General features: G+C 39.9%; 1 protein-coding gene and 1 pseudogene across 13 annotated transcripts in view; both read left to right on the forward strand.

Moving 5' to 3' along the window:
• RNF38 (ring finger protein 38) overlaps positions 1-4284 on the forward strand; it is a 159705-nt gene extending 155421 nt beyond the window's left edge. For all 13 annotated transcript variants that reach the window (XM_066367670.1, XM_066367671.1, XM_066367672.1 and 10 more), the window contains 2 exons: positions 318-417; positions 2112-4284. In XM_066367670.1, coding sequence (XP_066223767.1) covers positions 318-417; positions 2112-2174 — 163 coding nt within the window. In that variant the 3' untranslated portion in view covers positions 2175-4284. The remainder of the gene's footprint in view (positions 1-317; positions 418-2111) is intronic.
• A 138-nt stretch (positions 4285-4422) lies between these two features.
• Positions 4423-11263, forward strand: LOC136391282 (small ribosomal subunit protein uS2 pseudogene; annotated as a pseudogene).
• Positions 11264-14388: the final 3125 nt, after the last annotated feature.

Raw genomic sequence — 14388 nt, forward strand, 5'->3', positions numbered from 1 at the left:
GGCTCAAACTTTTTTTTTTCCATACCACTATCCAGTCATTCTAACACCATTTGTTGAATATATTAACAATACCTTAAATATTAAGACTGGCTTGGATGTTAAACCAGAGATTTTCTTGATGATCTCTCTCAGTAAAGAAAAGCACTTGAGCTGAATGTCTTAACATCGTCTTTTTTTTTTTCCTTAAATTTTGTCTTAGAATTTAAATATCATTTTGGTAAGTGAGATGGTTAAGTAGTTTTGTGGGCTTCAAAATCATAACAAAATAGAAAACAACTTGGTTTTTTATGGCTAAATGATCTTTTTGCTTTTTTCAGGTGTGTGGTATGCATGTGTGATTTTGAGTCAAGGCAGCTACTTAGAGTTTTACCCTGTAACCACGAGTTCCATGCCAAGTGTGTCGACAAATGGCTTAAGGTAAAGTGATGGCATCTGTGAAGAGAACAACATTGAATTTTCTTTTTATTGAGCATAGTTTTATATAGAGTAAGTCCATGGTTGGTGGAGGGTGGGTAAGGAGTAAAATTGAAACACAGCCTTCAGTATGATTTCTGAAAATGAAAAGGCCAGCAAAAATTAACTATAATCACCACTACGGCAGTGATTTGTAAAACCTGAAAATTGGTTATCTGTCCTTGATAGTTAGTATATCCTAACTTTCTCGTGGTATGTAGGGCCAGGCCTGGGCTTGTTAGGGCAGTTTCCTTGAAGACTTTAGAAAGGGAGCTCACTGGAGATAAGTCTCTAGTACTTTTAATTCTGACCTTTTTCTCCTTTGTAGATAGTAGGGGGTGGGACAAAAGGACACAAATTGTAATAGTTGTTTTGCCAGGGTTAAATTTCAGAAGCTTCTAATTTTCTTTCTTTTTTTTAATAATAGAATATGTTGTATGGGATTTTTCTAGAGTATTCTGATTGAGAGAATACTGGGTCAGATAACTTCACAGTTTGGTGAGGAGGATAGATGAGCATAGATTAAGGGAACCCAGATTAGTCCAAACTGAGTCCTAAAGGTGAAGAGTTTGAACATTTTAGAAAAAAAGCATTAAATATGCTCAGCCCTGATATATGAGGACAGAGAAATATTAGAAAACTGCAGATTCCATGTGGCTGATAGCTAGATTGTGGAAGGGAGAGTGGCAAGAGAAGAGACAAACCTTCAGAGACTTAACCAGTGACCAGCTTATTGTGAAGTCACTGGAGTGTGAGGGAGTTTGGACTTGATCTTGAAAGGGATATGGAGGGCTATGATTGAGATTGTGTTTTAGAAAGATCACTGGTCACTGTTTAGAGAATGGACTACAAGAAATAATTTCTAAGACAGGGAGATGGAATAAGGATATTCTGATTCATATGGAGAACAAAAAGTGGCAATTAAATGAAAACTGAGAGTTGTCATAATAAAGAAATGAGAGTATTTGACAAATGGATTGTACAGAGTAAGAGAGCAGGTGATGTCTGTGTTGCTGGCTTTAGCAACTCAGCAAATGGTGGTTCCATTTATTGAGATGGAGTTTTTTAAGCCAGTTAATTAAATTTATCTGAACTGGTGGTGGATAATGTTTATATGGTGAAATCAGTAAAGCCTGACCAGGCAGTGGCTCAGTGAATAGAGCGTTGACCTGGGACGCTGAGGACCCAGGTTTGAAACCCCAAAGTCTCTGGCTTGAGTGCGGGCTCACCAGCTTGGGCATGGGCTTTCTGGCTTGAGCATGGGATCATAGACATGACCCCATGGTCACTGGCTTGAGCAAGGGGTCACTGGCTCAGCTGGAGCCCCCCAGTCAAGGCATGTATGAGAAAGAAATCAGTGAACAACTAAGGTGCCACAACTACAAGATGGTGCTTCTCATCTCTCCCTTCCTGTCTATCCCTCTGTCGTTCATTAAAAAAAAAAAAAAAAAATCAGTAAAATATAAACAAAAATCAATCAGGTTATTAAGTTTTTGAGGTTTGAGGTATTTTTTTAGAGATTAAATGATTGCTTTTGTACCCTCTTAAAAGAACAAAGAATGTAAAAACTATATGGAAGTAAAAAGTGCCATTGCTTTTATTAGTATGTTTTATTGTGTAAGTCACAATTCAGACAAATTTTCTCTTTTGTGTTTTAGGCAAATCGTACTTGCCCAATTTGCCGAGCTGATGCTTCAGAAGTGCATCGGGATTCAGAATGACCAACCTAATAGCACAAATGCAGTTTGGGTGTTCCTCATCACATGTATATACGGACTATCCATTGAACTTAATCTGTGTGGCTTCCAGCCCTCCCTTTACCAAAAGGGTCAATGGACCTTTCTTTGCACTGTGTGACTTAATCAGCTATAAAAGCTTACAATTAGTCTTCATAATTATGGGATTGTTATACTAACCGTGTGATTGGAACTCCAAAGACTTTTTCTTTAGCTTAATTTTGTGTGTGCACTAACATTCCCTGGTTTTTGTGTGATCATTCCGAGTGTTGCTGCAAGATTACAGTGGACGTGATCTTTTAGCATGTGCTTTGATAAAAAGTGGTAGCTCCAGATGATATAGCAATCTACCTTATATAGAGCCTTCAGAAACTGTGAGTGGAAATGAATGCAGTGTATGGCTGACTGTTGGTGATAAATGTATCTCCATGTGTGTGAGAAAGAGTGTGTAACTACTTGTGTGAGGGCATGGTAGCTAATGTGTGTATGAGATCCTATATACCAGCATGTACCAAGAATGTGTGTGTAGTTTTAATTATGCTGCAATGTATAATCTGGTGTGTTATTTAAACAGCACTAGTACTGTACACTGGTTTTTTTCCCCTTGTGTTTGCTGTTGCACACTGATTGCTATGGGTGCATCAATTATAAGCATTGAATACTCCATCCCCTTCCCTCCCAATGAATGGAATGAGAAAAGCCTTCCTCTGCTTCAGGCAGCTGTCACCTCTTTGTTGAAGGTCCCAAGTGGGTCACTTGAGAAAAAAAGTGTAACAGATTCTCACTCCATGAACCTGATTTTTTGATTTGTTGTGAAAACTTTTTAACTCTCCAGGTTGCTGTTTCCAAAAAGAAGGTGCAATATCATACGTCATCAGTTAGCAATATTAACATTTCAATCAATGATTTGAATGTTGATACTTTCTTGTTTTTTCCTTTACATTTCCAGTAAACTTCTTACAGGAAGTACTTGTGATTTTTTTTAATGTTTAGATTTATAGTCTATTCTGAAGATATTTGAGTAATATATTTGTAAGAATACCACTGGTCCCAGGAAGTCTTACTTCCTTGACTTCCACCAGAACAAAATCTGTTCGCTGACTCAGCTTGACTTCTGGTATGTGTCCTTTGTTCAAGTTCCCATAGACAACTAAGTTGTTCTAAGAAAACTGTATTTCTGTTTTTGTTAATTCACCTACCCAGCTCCAATTCTGAAAGTTGTCTAGTTCTCTCAGTAAATGTGCTTCTCATCAAACTCATTTCCAGGATGGATCAAGTGCTGTGACAGCTCGAGTTCCTTAGACCTGATGTACTTGATGTTTTATTGCTTTTCTTTTCATTTTTGTTTGAATGAGAAAAATTTAATATAACAGATGTCCAGAATACTTGCAGTATAAATGAAGATTTGATTTTTGTATAAAAAAAATAATGCTGTAAAACAGGAATTGACCTTCATTTAGTTGATCTGAAATACTTCAATACATAGCTATGTGGGTTTTTTTTTAAAATAGATTCATTGAGCATAATGCAAATTGTTTCAGTTCGGTTTTCCTGCAGTGTATGATTCCTCACTCATTCTCTCTGTTCACGTCTGCCTCTTTCCTGCACTTGATGTTATTGCTGCACGGTAGCACAAGCTGTGCAGTTCCAGTCAGGACTGTGATGTTTGCTGCCTGCCTCGCTCAACTTTCAGCTGGCTCTGTGTTGGTTTTCTATTCAGACAGTGTTAACTACTTATTACTGCCATGCTACTTGCCTTCCCTCGAAGTCTCTACAAGCTCATCACAGCTTAGAGTTCAGTAAAGTCAATTTACACAGAAGCACAATTTTGCCCTTTTCTAGACACTGTTGCCTCTATTTCATCATACAAATAGGATTTTGCATACTTTGTTTGCCACAATATGTCAGTGCATCGTAAATACATCTAAACAGTGGTAAATGCACATGTTACTTTTAAATCATTAGGACATCCCCACCTATTCCTGATAACTAATATGTTTGTTAAAGACCAAAATTATTGGCATAATAATCAGCTACATTACAAATCACGTATAGTTTAATCTTAATTTTTTTAATTAAAAAATCATGTTTAAAATGGCAAAAGCCCATCCTATACATAGACTCTTTTTATAGCTGCAAAAAATTTATATCTGTACAGATCTAACATAACACTACTACACTCAGTATTCGTTTTATTGAAGCATGCAAGTAAAGCACTTTTTCTAATTTATATAGATAACTAATTAACAAGGCACATTGTACTAATGACTAGGAAAAGTAGCTCTTTATTCCCTCTGACGATGAATTCTTGTCATAATATCCCTTTCCCAATAAATTTTTGAGAGGCAGTTGGCAATTTAGAAGGCAGCAGGTCTATTTTGGTAAAATTTTGAATTGTTGCACTCTTGTGACTGATCTCTTTTTAGGAATGTCTTTTCTTTGCATGGGCTCTTAGAGATGTGTGCACACATGCTTATCAAGTGGTTAGTACATATTAGGAGTATACATGCATGTGTTCTGAACCAGCTCAGACTAGCCACAGTGAGCAGCCTTATGGCTAGAAAAAAAGAGAAAGAACAGTTGATTCGTGCCCAGCTGTTGTCATCTTGGGTTATGCAATAGATAGCAGGCAGATGTTGGCTTGTTGCCTTCTTCCTCTTTCCTTCTAAAGCAAGATTGGCTTTACCATCTTAACTCTGCTGTGGGGTTTTGTTTGGGGTTTTGTTGTTGTTGTTTTGTGGTTTTTTTTTTTTTTTTTGTGGGGTTTTTTTGCCAGCCTCCCCCACCCCACTCCCAAACAGAACAAAACAAAAAATAAGTCAAGGCCGCCAGGTATCAAGATTTCATTAGGATTTTCTGTTTTGAATTTTTTTGAGCAAAATATGAAAAATGTGGAAGCATATTTAGATTTTATACACTCTCTTGAAAGTGATTTAAGATTCTTAAATTTGGGCCTCTTAAATATTTTGAATGAGATCTATAACTCACTTATGAGAGTATTTTTCATAGATATCATTAGGCCTTCATTAGGAAGCTATTTTCCCTGTTTGATACATTGGGTTACCTCATTTTCCTGTTTGTTTCAGATTATGAAAACTTACAGGGGCGTTTTTTGGAATCATTTGCTGAGTCATTTTCTCAAATCATATTCCATTATATCAGTTAACATAGTTTTAAATGTATGTATTATAAATATCTATAACCAAATCATTTGAAGGCTTGATAAATTTTTAACAAAGTTTGTACATTTTTTATGAAAGTTACTAGTAATGCTTTACTAAGTAGTGCAATGAATTTTTATTTTTAATCCCTGTGCCCAATTTTGGAGTTGAGAGGGTTGTTGGTAATAAATGTATGATGTACACTTAAAACATTTTGTTGTGTTTCATCCTGTGTTAGGAAAGGGTAGGGGTTGTGTGTGCTTGGAGTGAGAAGTATTGGGAATTCCAGCAGGAAGATAGAGCTGTTGATACTAGTTGCCAGATTTAATTTTTAGACTATAATCCAGATTTCATTTCTACATTTGTGTAAACATCTTAGAAACACAAAGCAATTAGCATTATAACATACGTGATTATAGCTTCAAAAAGGCCAAAAAGATAGCCAAGTTAGCAACACATGTGGCATAAGCTTATTAAATAGTAGAGAAACATAAGTATGTGACAATTTCTTTCAGTATATGTTAACTATAAGATGCCCGAAATGAGATTACAGCAGATAATTGGGGATATTTGACTGTATTAGTGACAGCTTATATTCAATTTACTGTCAACATAACAACAGGAAGAGCAGCTTCTTGTCATTTTTAAATACATGTTTGTGTAATTCCTTTGACTAAAAAAGAAAATAAAAGCCATTATTTATGTATATGCTGTGTTACTTGAGAAGAAAGTAGAAACAAAATCCAAAAATTTGCGACTAAATAACATTCCAATTCTTTCTACCTCTGAGGAAGCAGTCATTCTTTGCTTGAGGGAAGGGAATGCCATCTGGCTGGCTTCAGTATCCAGCTGACAGGAGCATTCAGGAAAGTGACTGAGTCCTGATTGTTTCCTTCATTTTTGTAGCATATTTGAAGGAGTATTTGTGTTGGACCTTGAATGTCTTAAGAAACCCAAAACTTGCACTGTCTTATAGCTGAGGAATTTACTGCTCAGTAAGTATCTCTGCGCTCTCCCACATCTCCCTGACTCTGATGAGAGGTGTCTAGAAGTGAGCACAGACCAGGGGGAGCATGTAAAAGCCAGCTCTCTTTTCTTCTTCCTTAGTGGTGGCAGCCCTGGGTCCTAAGTCACTTACCTGGAAGAGAGCTATTTTAGATTCTCAGCAGGTATTTTTTGAGAGACAGGTCCTTAAGATGTGAAAGGTGGACTGTTTCTCAGGTCTTATCTTCACCAATTTATTGCCCCCTTTTACAAGTTTTCCTTTTCACTCATACTATGGTTTGATATATTAAACCTTAAGTAAATACACCAATTAAACATCTCTTGCTACTATTATTTGTAATAGATCAGCTCATAAGACCTGACATGCACCAGAGAATACAGTTCTTGTGAATGTTTGTGGTCAGACCACTGCCAAATGCTTCAGACTAACGAACTGTATAGACAGTGCTTATCCAATAGAAGTATAATTAACCACATACATAATTTAAAATCTTTTAGTGGTCACAGTAAAAATACAAAGAGCCCTGGCCAGATAACTCAGTTGCTGGTTCAATCCCTGGTCAGGCACATACAGGAACAATGATTGATGTTTCTGTTTCTTTTTCTCCCTCTTTAAAATAATGAAAAAATAAAAATTAACTTATTTAAAGTAAAAAGAAAGTGTTGTGCCACAAATATTTCAATATGTGATCAGTATTAAAAGTTGAGATATTTTTGTTCTTATCAGGTCTTTGAAATTTAGTGTATGAATTACATTTACAGCCCTGGCAAGAGAGCTTTGTTGGTTAGAGCATCATCCCAAAGTGCAGAGGTTGCCAGTTCAATTCCCAGTCAGAGCACATACAGAAACAGATTGATGTTTCTGTCTCTCTCTCGCCCTCTCCCTTCCTTCCTAAAGTCAGTAAAATAAACATTTAAGAGAAAAAGTTTATTTTTAAAAATTACATTTTTAAAAATTTCAATTTGTACTAGCAACACTTAAAATGCTTAAACACCCACATATGAATAGTGGCCAGCATGTTGGATGGAATAGGTTTAGGATGAGAGTGCCAGGTTAGCTGGTTTCCAAAAAATTGAATATTATTCTTGATACTCCTAGACTTAATTTTGTAATTGTATGCCTTGATAAAACACAGTATGATAGAAGTATTTTACTTTTTGTATAGTTGACTAGAACTTGCTATATTCCATGTGTAAATAATACATAAAAAGCAGACTTAGTTGCTGTGAACATCATATATAACTAGCTGTCCTTGTTTGCTAGATTTCCTAATCTGATATTTGCTTAGCACATTCAGAATTTACAGTTATTTAAATGTTAGGTGTTTTAATTTTAATGAGAGAAGAAGGGAGAAAGATACAGGAACATGGAGCTATACCTGTAGGTGCCCTGGCCGAGGATCGAACAAGCAACCTCTATGTTTTAGGATGATGCTCTTACCAACCAAGCATTCCAGCCAGGGCATGCACAGCTATTTAAATGATTGACTTGCCAATCAGAAAATGACATCCTGAAGAACTGAGCCAGAAACTTTAAACCCTCATTCCTATTAAGGTGCTCTACAGGGCAGCCGTTTCATATGGCTTTGCCTCCCAATCTGGCAGGCAGGAATTGTAGGAATAAGAAAGACTAGATTTTTTTAAAAAGTCAACATAGTGACAGCCAGGGATACTGAGTTCACCAGTCTGAAAATGTGCTGCACAATCAGTTATGTTTCCCACTGCAGAGAGGAAGTAAGTTGTTTGGAATGAAGAAATCCATATTCCATTTAAATGTCTGGTCCTTGGAAACAAAGTAATAGTGGTTGGTTAATAAAAGGACCTATAATATTGTCCAACTTTCTTGGTAGTTTTAATCTGATAAGTTCCAAACATGCTATGATACATGTCTGACAATGCAAACTTAATCACAGGAATAATATTTCTGTAGTCATTGCAAGCAATATGGTATCCACATGTATTTGATATTTTTTTCTTCCCTTCGGCTTTTGGACATATTAATACTGGACTTTAAGTCGAGGAAAAGAAACTTATCTAACAAAATAAGGTCAGCCTAGCTGAGGAAAACACATTACTGTTTTTGGCAATTCAGAATGCCCTAGTTTTGACACGAGTAAGGAGGAAAATAGATCGCATTACTGTAATCCCAGAATATCTAAAAGAAATTTGGATCATCGAATTCAAGCTCTTTGATTTTTAGTGGGGGAAACAAACCAGACAGGAAAATGTAAGTTCAAAATCCGTTTCTGTTGCCCACAGAATAAGAGATTCGAGTCCTTCCTCATTGCCCCAGGCTACTCGACTGGCTTTTATTGAGCACCAGCTTTATGCCAGGCAGCTTCAGACTCAGGAGTTCAGATCTTTTGTGTATCCGTTTCCTAGGGCTCCCATATCAATTTTGGTGGCTTAGAAGAAATTTATTCTCAGAGAACTAGATGTTAAAAGTCCAAAATCAAGGGGCTGGTTCTCTCTGAAGGCTGAGGACTTGTTCCGTGTTTCTCCTTGAAATTTTTTGGTTTGTAGACACATAACTCCACTCTTCCTGTGTCTACCATGTGTCTTCACATCTCCCATGTGGGTGTTTTTTTCAACTGAATGGAACTGAGTGGCCAACATAGAGGTCAGCTGCAGGGTCACCTTAGTACAATGGTCTGCAAACTCAGTCAACAGAGCCAAATATCAACAGTACAACGATTGAAATTTCTTTTGAGAGCCAAATTTTTTAAACTGAAACAATATAGATAGGTACATTCCTTATCTAGGTAGCGCCCGCAGGTGGTATTTTGTGGCCGCATGTGGCTTGCGCGCCGCAGTTTGCCGACCAGGGCTTGTTAGAAGCCAGATATGTACTATCTCAGCAAATCGTCTGAATCTGTTCCAACAAAGGAACTCAAAAGTCCAATAAGAATTTCTTATTGGGAAGCATGACCAAAATAATTTGGATCTGAAAAATGTTGGCGAGACTCGTTCCTTTATCTTTAGCTCATTGCTACAGCCAAGAATAAACCTCAGTGAGCTTTTGCAAATTGACTCATAGTAGTACAGTTTTATAGTATATTAGGAAATGTACTATAAGATAAAGCAATTATTGCCTGACCGGGCAGTGGCGCAGTGGATAGAGCGTCGGACTGGGATGCGGAAGATCCAGGTTCGAGATTCCTAGGTCACCAGTTTGAGCGAGGGCTCATCTGGTTTGAGCAAAAGCTCACCAGCTTGAGACCAAGGTCGCTGGCTTGAGCAAGGGGTTATTTGGTCTGCTGAAGGCCCACTGTCAAGGCACGTATGAGAAGGCAATCAATGAACAATTAAGGTGTTGCAATGTGCAACGAAAAACTAATGATCGATGCTTCTCATCTCTCCGTTCCTGTCTGTCTGTCCCTGTCTATTCCTCTCTCTGACTCTCTGTCTCTGTAAAAAAAAAGAAAAAAAATTATCAATGTTTTTAAAAGGACGATGAGTAAAGGGAATTAATCTGCAACCTGTGTTTCAGATGTACAGCTTGATTCATGTTGGTTCCTTTGTTGAATCAAAATATGATTAATCTTGAAAAAAACATGAAAAGTGAAAGAAGCCAGATAAAAGGCCACATACTGTATGATTCTATTTATGTAAAATGCCAAAAAGCAAATCTATGAAGACAGGAAGTAGATTAGAGGCAGATTAGGGCAGAGGAGATAGGAGCAAGGTTGAGAGGGTGACTACTAAGGAGTATGGGTTTTTGACGGGGAATGGAGACATTCTGGAATTGTGATAGAAGCAAAATCCTGTGTATGTTGAAAGCCATTCAATATACTGGCTTTGAATATAGTGGCTGAATGGTATAGTATGTGAATTATATCTTAAAGCTGTTTTTAAAAACATGACACATCCACCAGAATGTTTCTAATTTTTAAAAATTAACTACTTGGCGCGGCTCTCCGCTACCCTGAAAGGGATACATACAGCATTGTTCTCAGTTTCCATGTAACTTTAAAGGGAAAGTTTCACAATGTCTGGAGCCCTTGATGTCCTGCAAATGAAGGAGGAGGATGTCCTCAAACTCCTTGCAGCAGGAACCCACTTAGGTGGCACCGGCCTTGACTTCCAAATAGAACAGTACATCTACAAAAGGAAAAGTGATGGTGCCTATATCATAAATCTGAAGAGAACCAACCTGGAGAAGCTTCTGCTGGCAGCTCGTGCCATTGTTGCCACTGTAAACCCTGCTGATGTGAATGCCATGTCGTCCAGGAACACGGTCCAGCGAGCTGTGCTGAAGTTTGCTGCTTCCACTGTAGCCACTGCTATTGCTGGCTGCTTCACTCCTCGAACCTTCACTAACCAGGTGCAGGCAGCCTCCCGGGAGCCGACTTCAGGTGGTTGCTGATCCCAGGGCTGACCGCCAGCCTCTCACAGAGGCATCTTGTGTTAACCTGCCTGACATTCCTCTAACACACTCTCCTCTGCACTATGTGGACATTGCCATCAAGTAGAGCAAAAAGGGGGCTGACTGAGTGCATCTGATGTGGTGGATGCTGGCCTGGGAAGTTCTGTGTCTGCATGGCACCAGCTGCTGTGAACACCCATAGGAGGTCATGCCTGATCTTTAACTTCTACAGAGATTCCTGAAAGACTGAAAAGGAAGAGCAGGCCGCTACTGAAAAGGCTGTGACCAAGGAGGAATTTCAGGGTGAATGGACTGCTCCAGCTCCCGAGTTCACTGCTGCTCAGCCTGAGGTCGCAAACTGGTCTGAAGGCGTGCAGGTGGCCTCTGTGCCTATTCAGTTTCCTACTGAAGACTGGTCTGCAGCCCCCACTGCTCAGGCTACTGAGTGGGTAGCAACAACCACTGAGTGGTCTTCAGCTGTTCTTCTACAGACTCTTAACAGAATGGAAATAAGAGTGACAAAAAATAAACAGTTTCTATAAAAAATAAAAATAGAAAAACAATACCATGTGTTGATGAGTATATTAAAACAACTGGAATTGTCATATGCTGTTGATAGGAATATAAATTGGAAACCTGCTAGATATTATCTACTAAAGTTAAGCATACCCTGTAACCCAGTAATCCTTAGGTATGTACCCAACAGCAACACATACACCAAAAGGCATATACAAGAATGTAGCAAACTATCATAGCTCCAACTGGAAACAAGTTGAATTTTTTTTTTTTAAGTGAGAGAAGGGGATATAGTGGGGCAGACTCCCCGCATGTGCCCTGACTGGGATCCACCTGGCAACTCTGGCATCAATGCTCAGGTACTGAGCTATTTTTTGTGCCTGAGGCTGATGTGCTCTAAGGGAGCTATTCTCAATGCCTGGGGCCCCACTTGAACCAATCAAGCCACTGGCTGTGGGAGGGGAAGAGGGAGAGGAGGGGGAAGTGGGGAAAAGCTTCTGTGTTCCCTGATCGGGAATCGAACCTGGGGCATTCATACACTGGCCAGTGCTCTATCCACTGAGCCACCAGCCAGGGCCACAAATTGAATTTTTATCAACTCTTAAGTTGTTAAATTATGATTATATTTTATATTTATACAGCAAAGAGAAGGAACTAAACTACACAGCAACATGGACAAATCTCAACAATTAAAATGAGTAAGACAAAAGAATACCTACTGATTATTCCAATTATAGAAAGTTCAAAAAACAAGTAAAATGTCTATGCTATGAGATGTCATGATCGTGGTTGTCCTCAGCAGGGACTGTAATGACTGAAAGGAGCAATGGGGACAAAGGAGCCTCTGGGCTGTCAGTAGTTTTCTGTTGATCTCTGCTTGACTGTACAAGTGGTTCAGTTTGAGAGATTTATTGTGCTCTATAGTTGTACTCCATGACCCATTTTAAAGAACTACACCTATACAAAGTGTGCAGGCAAATGAGTTTTTGTCATCTTAAAGGAGCCATACCAGGTGCATGGATAATCTCGCCAATGTTGCATTGCATAAGACCTAAACAAGCTCCCCAAATCAAACACTTCCTGGATTCCATCAAACCTATGCTGTGTGTAAAATGGAGCCCGGTGATCAACACAAAAGACCTACAACTGGCAAAAGATGGGACAATTTGAAAATTAAAAAGTAATGCAGATGATTGAGACCATTAAATGCTGTCATATAAATCAGTGGTCCTCAACCCCTGGGCTGCGGACCGGTACCGGTCTGTGGGCCATTTGGTATCGGTCCGCAGAGAAAGAATAACTTATATTATTTCCGTTTTATTTATATTTAAGTCTGAGCGATGTTTTATTTTTAAGAAATGACCAGATTCCCTCTGTTACATCCATTTAAGACTCACTCTTGACACTTGTCTCGGTCACGTGATACATTTATCCGTCCCACCCTAAAGGCCAGTCCATGAAAATACTTTCTGACATTAAACCGGTCCGTGGCCCAAAAAAGGTTGGAGACCACTGGTATAAATTATCTTTTACAAGAGTGGTTAGGAAAGAGAACTCCAAAGTGAGCTGGTGTGGGTAACATCTCACTGGACACCACTGAAAGTAACCAAGCACCAACACTTGACTCTGAAGACTGGCAGTTAACAGGAAAGAAGTAAGCGTTTATTCGGCCTTTCCTGTTTACTTTGTAAACTAATCGAACAGCCCTGTTGATGAAGGAAGGAAAGTTCCACTTTATAAGTAAATTCCATAAATTTGCAATAGGAAATAGAATTATTATTATTTTTTTTTTCTGAAGCTGGAAACGGGGAGAGACAGTCAGACTCCCGCATCCACTCGGCACGCCCACCAGGGGCGACGCTCTGCCCCTCCGGGGCTTCACTCTGCGGAGACCAGAGCCACTCTAGCGCCTGGGGCAGAGGCCAAGGAGCCATCCCCAGCGCCTGGGCCATCTTTGCTCCAATGGAGCCTTGGCTGCGGGAGGGGAAGAGAGAGACAGAGAGGAAGGGGGGGGGGTGTGGAGGGTGGAGAAGCAAATGGGCGCTTCTGCTATGTGCCCTGGCCGGGAATCGAACCCAGGTCCCCCGCACGCCAGGCCGACGCTCTACCGCTGAGCCAACCGGCCAGGGCCGGAAATAGAATTCTTACTGATCAACCTTAGCAGTGTTAAAAGTGGGACTTAAGACGTCATGTACCCCCTGATACATAGCACAGAGCACACCTATAAATTGTCCTTGCTGGCCTGACCTGTGGTGGCGCAGTGCATAAAGCGTCAACCTGGAACGCTGAGGTTGCCGGTTCAAAACCCTGGGCTTTATACTATGGAATACTACTCAGCCATAAGAAATGATGACATAGGATCTTTTACAACATGGATGGGCCTTGATAACATTATACTGAGTGAAAGAAGTAAATCAGAAAAAACTAAGAACTATATGTTTCCATACATAGGTGGGACATAAAGATGAGACTCAGAGACATGAACAACAGTGTTGGGGTTACAGGGTGGGGGGAGGAGAGGGAGGGGTTGGGGGAGGGGAGGGGCACAAAGATCATGGCTTTTCAGCATTTGCCATATTCCCCCCTTAATCTATAGACAGACAGCAAACATCTACGTATGGTGTTCCCACTATAAAGACTGCTGTCTTAGGGACAAATGCTGATAAACTATTTCAGCAGTTCCTCCTTCTTCAAAGACTTATATGTCAACATAGAGCTCCATGTTTCATAGGACATACTCAAGCTCACTCCATGCTCCCTGGAGCTTTAGCACAAGGGAATGCCCCCCCCCCTTTTTTTTAGTATTTTTTCTTTTATTTATTTATTTTTGTATTTTTCTGAGGGTGGGGATGGGGAGGCAGTCAGACAGACTCCTGCATGCGCCTGACTGGGATCCACCTGGCATGCCTACCAGGGGGGAATGCTCTGCCCATCTGGGGTGTTGCTCTGTTACAACCGGAGCCATTCTAGTGACTGGGGCAGAGGCCATGGGGCCATCCTTAGTGCCCAGGGTGGCTTTGCTCCGGTGGAGCCTTGGCTGCGGGCGGGAGGAGAGAGACAAAGAGGAAGGAGAGGGGGAGGGGTGGAGAGGTAGATGGGTGCTTTTCCTGTGTGCTCTGGCCAGGAATCGAACCTGGGAATCCTGCACACC

Source organism: Saccopteryx leptura, chromosome 2 (assembly GCF_036850995.1).
Source record: "Saccopteryx leptura isolate mSacLep1 chromosome 2, mSacLep1_pri_phased_curated, whole genome shotgun sequence".
Classification (NCBI taxonomy): Eukaryota; Metazoa; Chordata; class Mammalia; order Chiroptera; family Emballonuridae; genus Saccopteryx; species Saccopteryx leptura.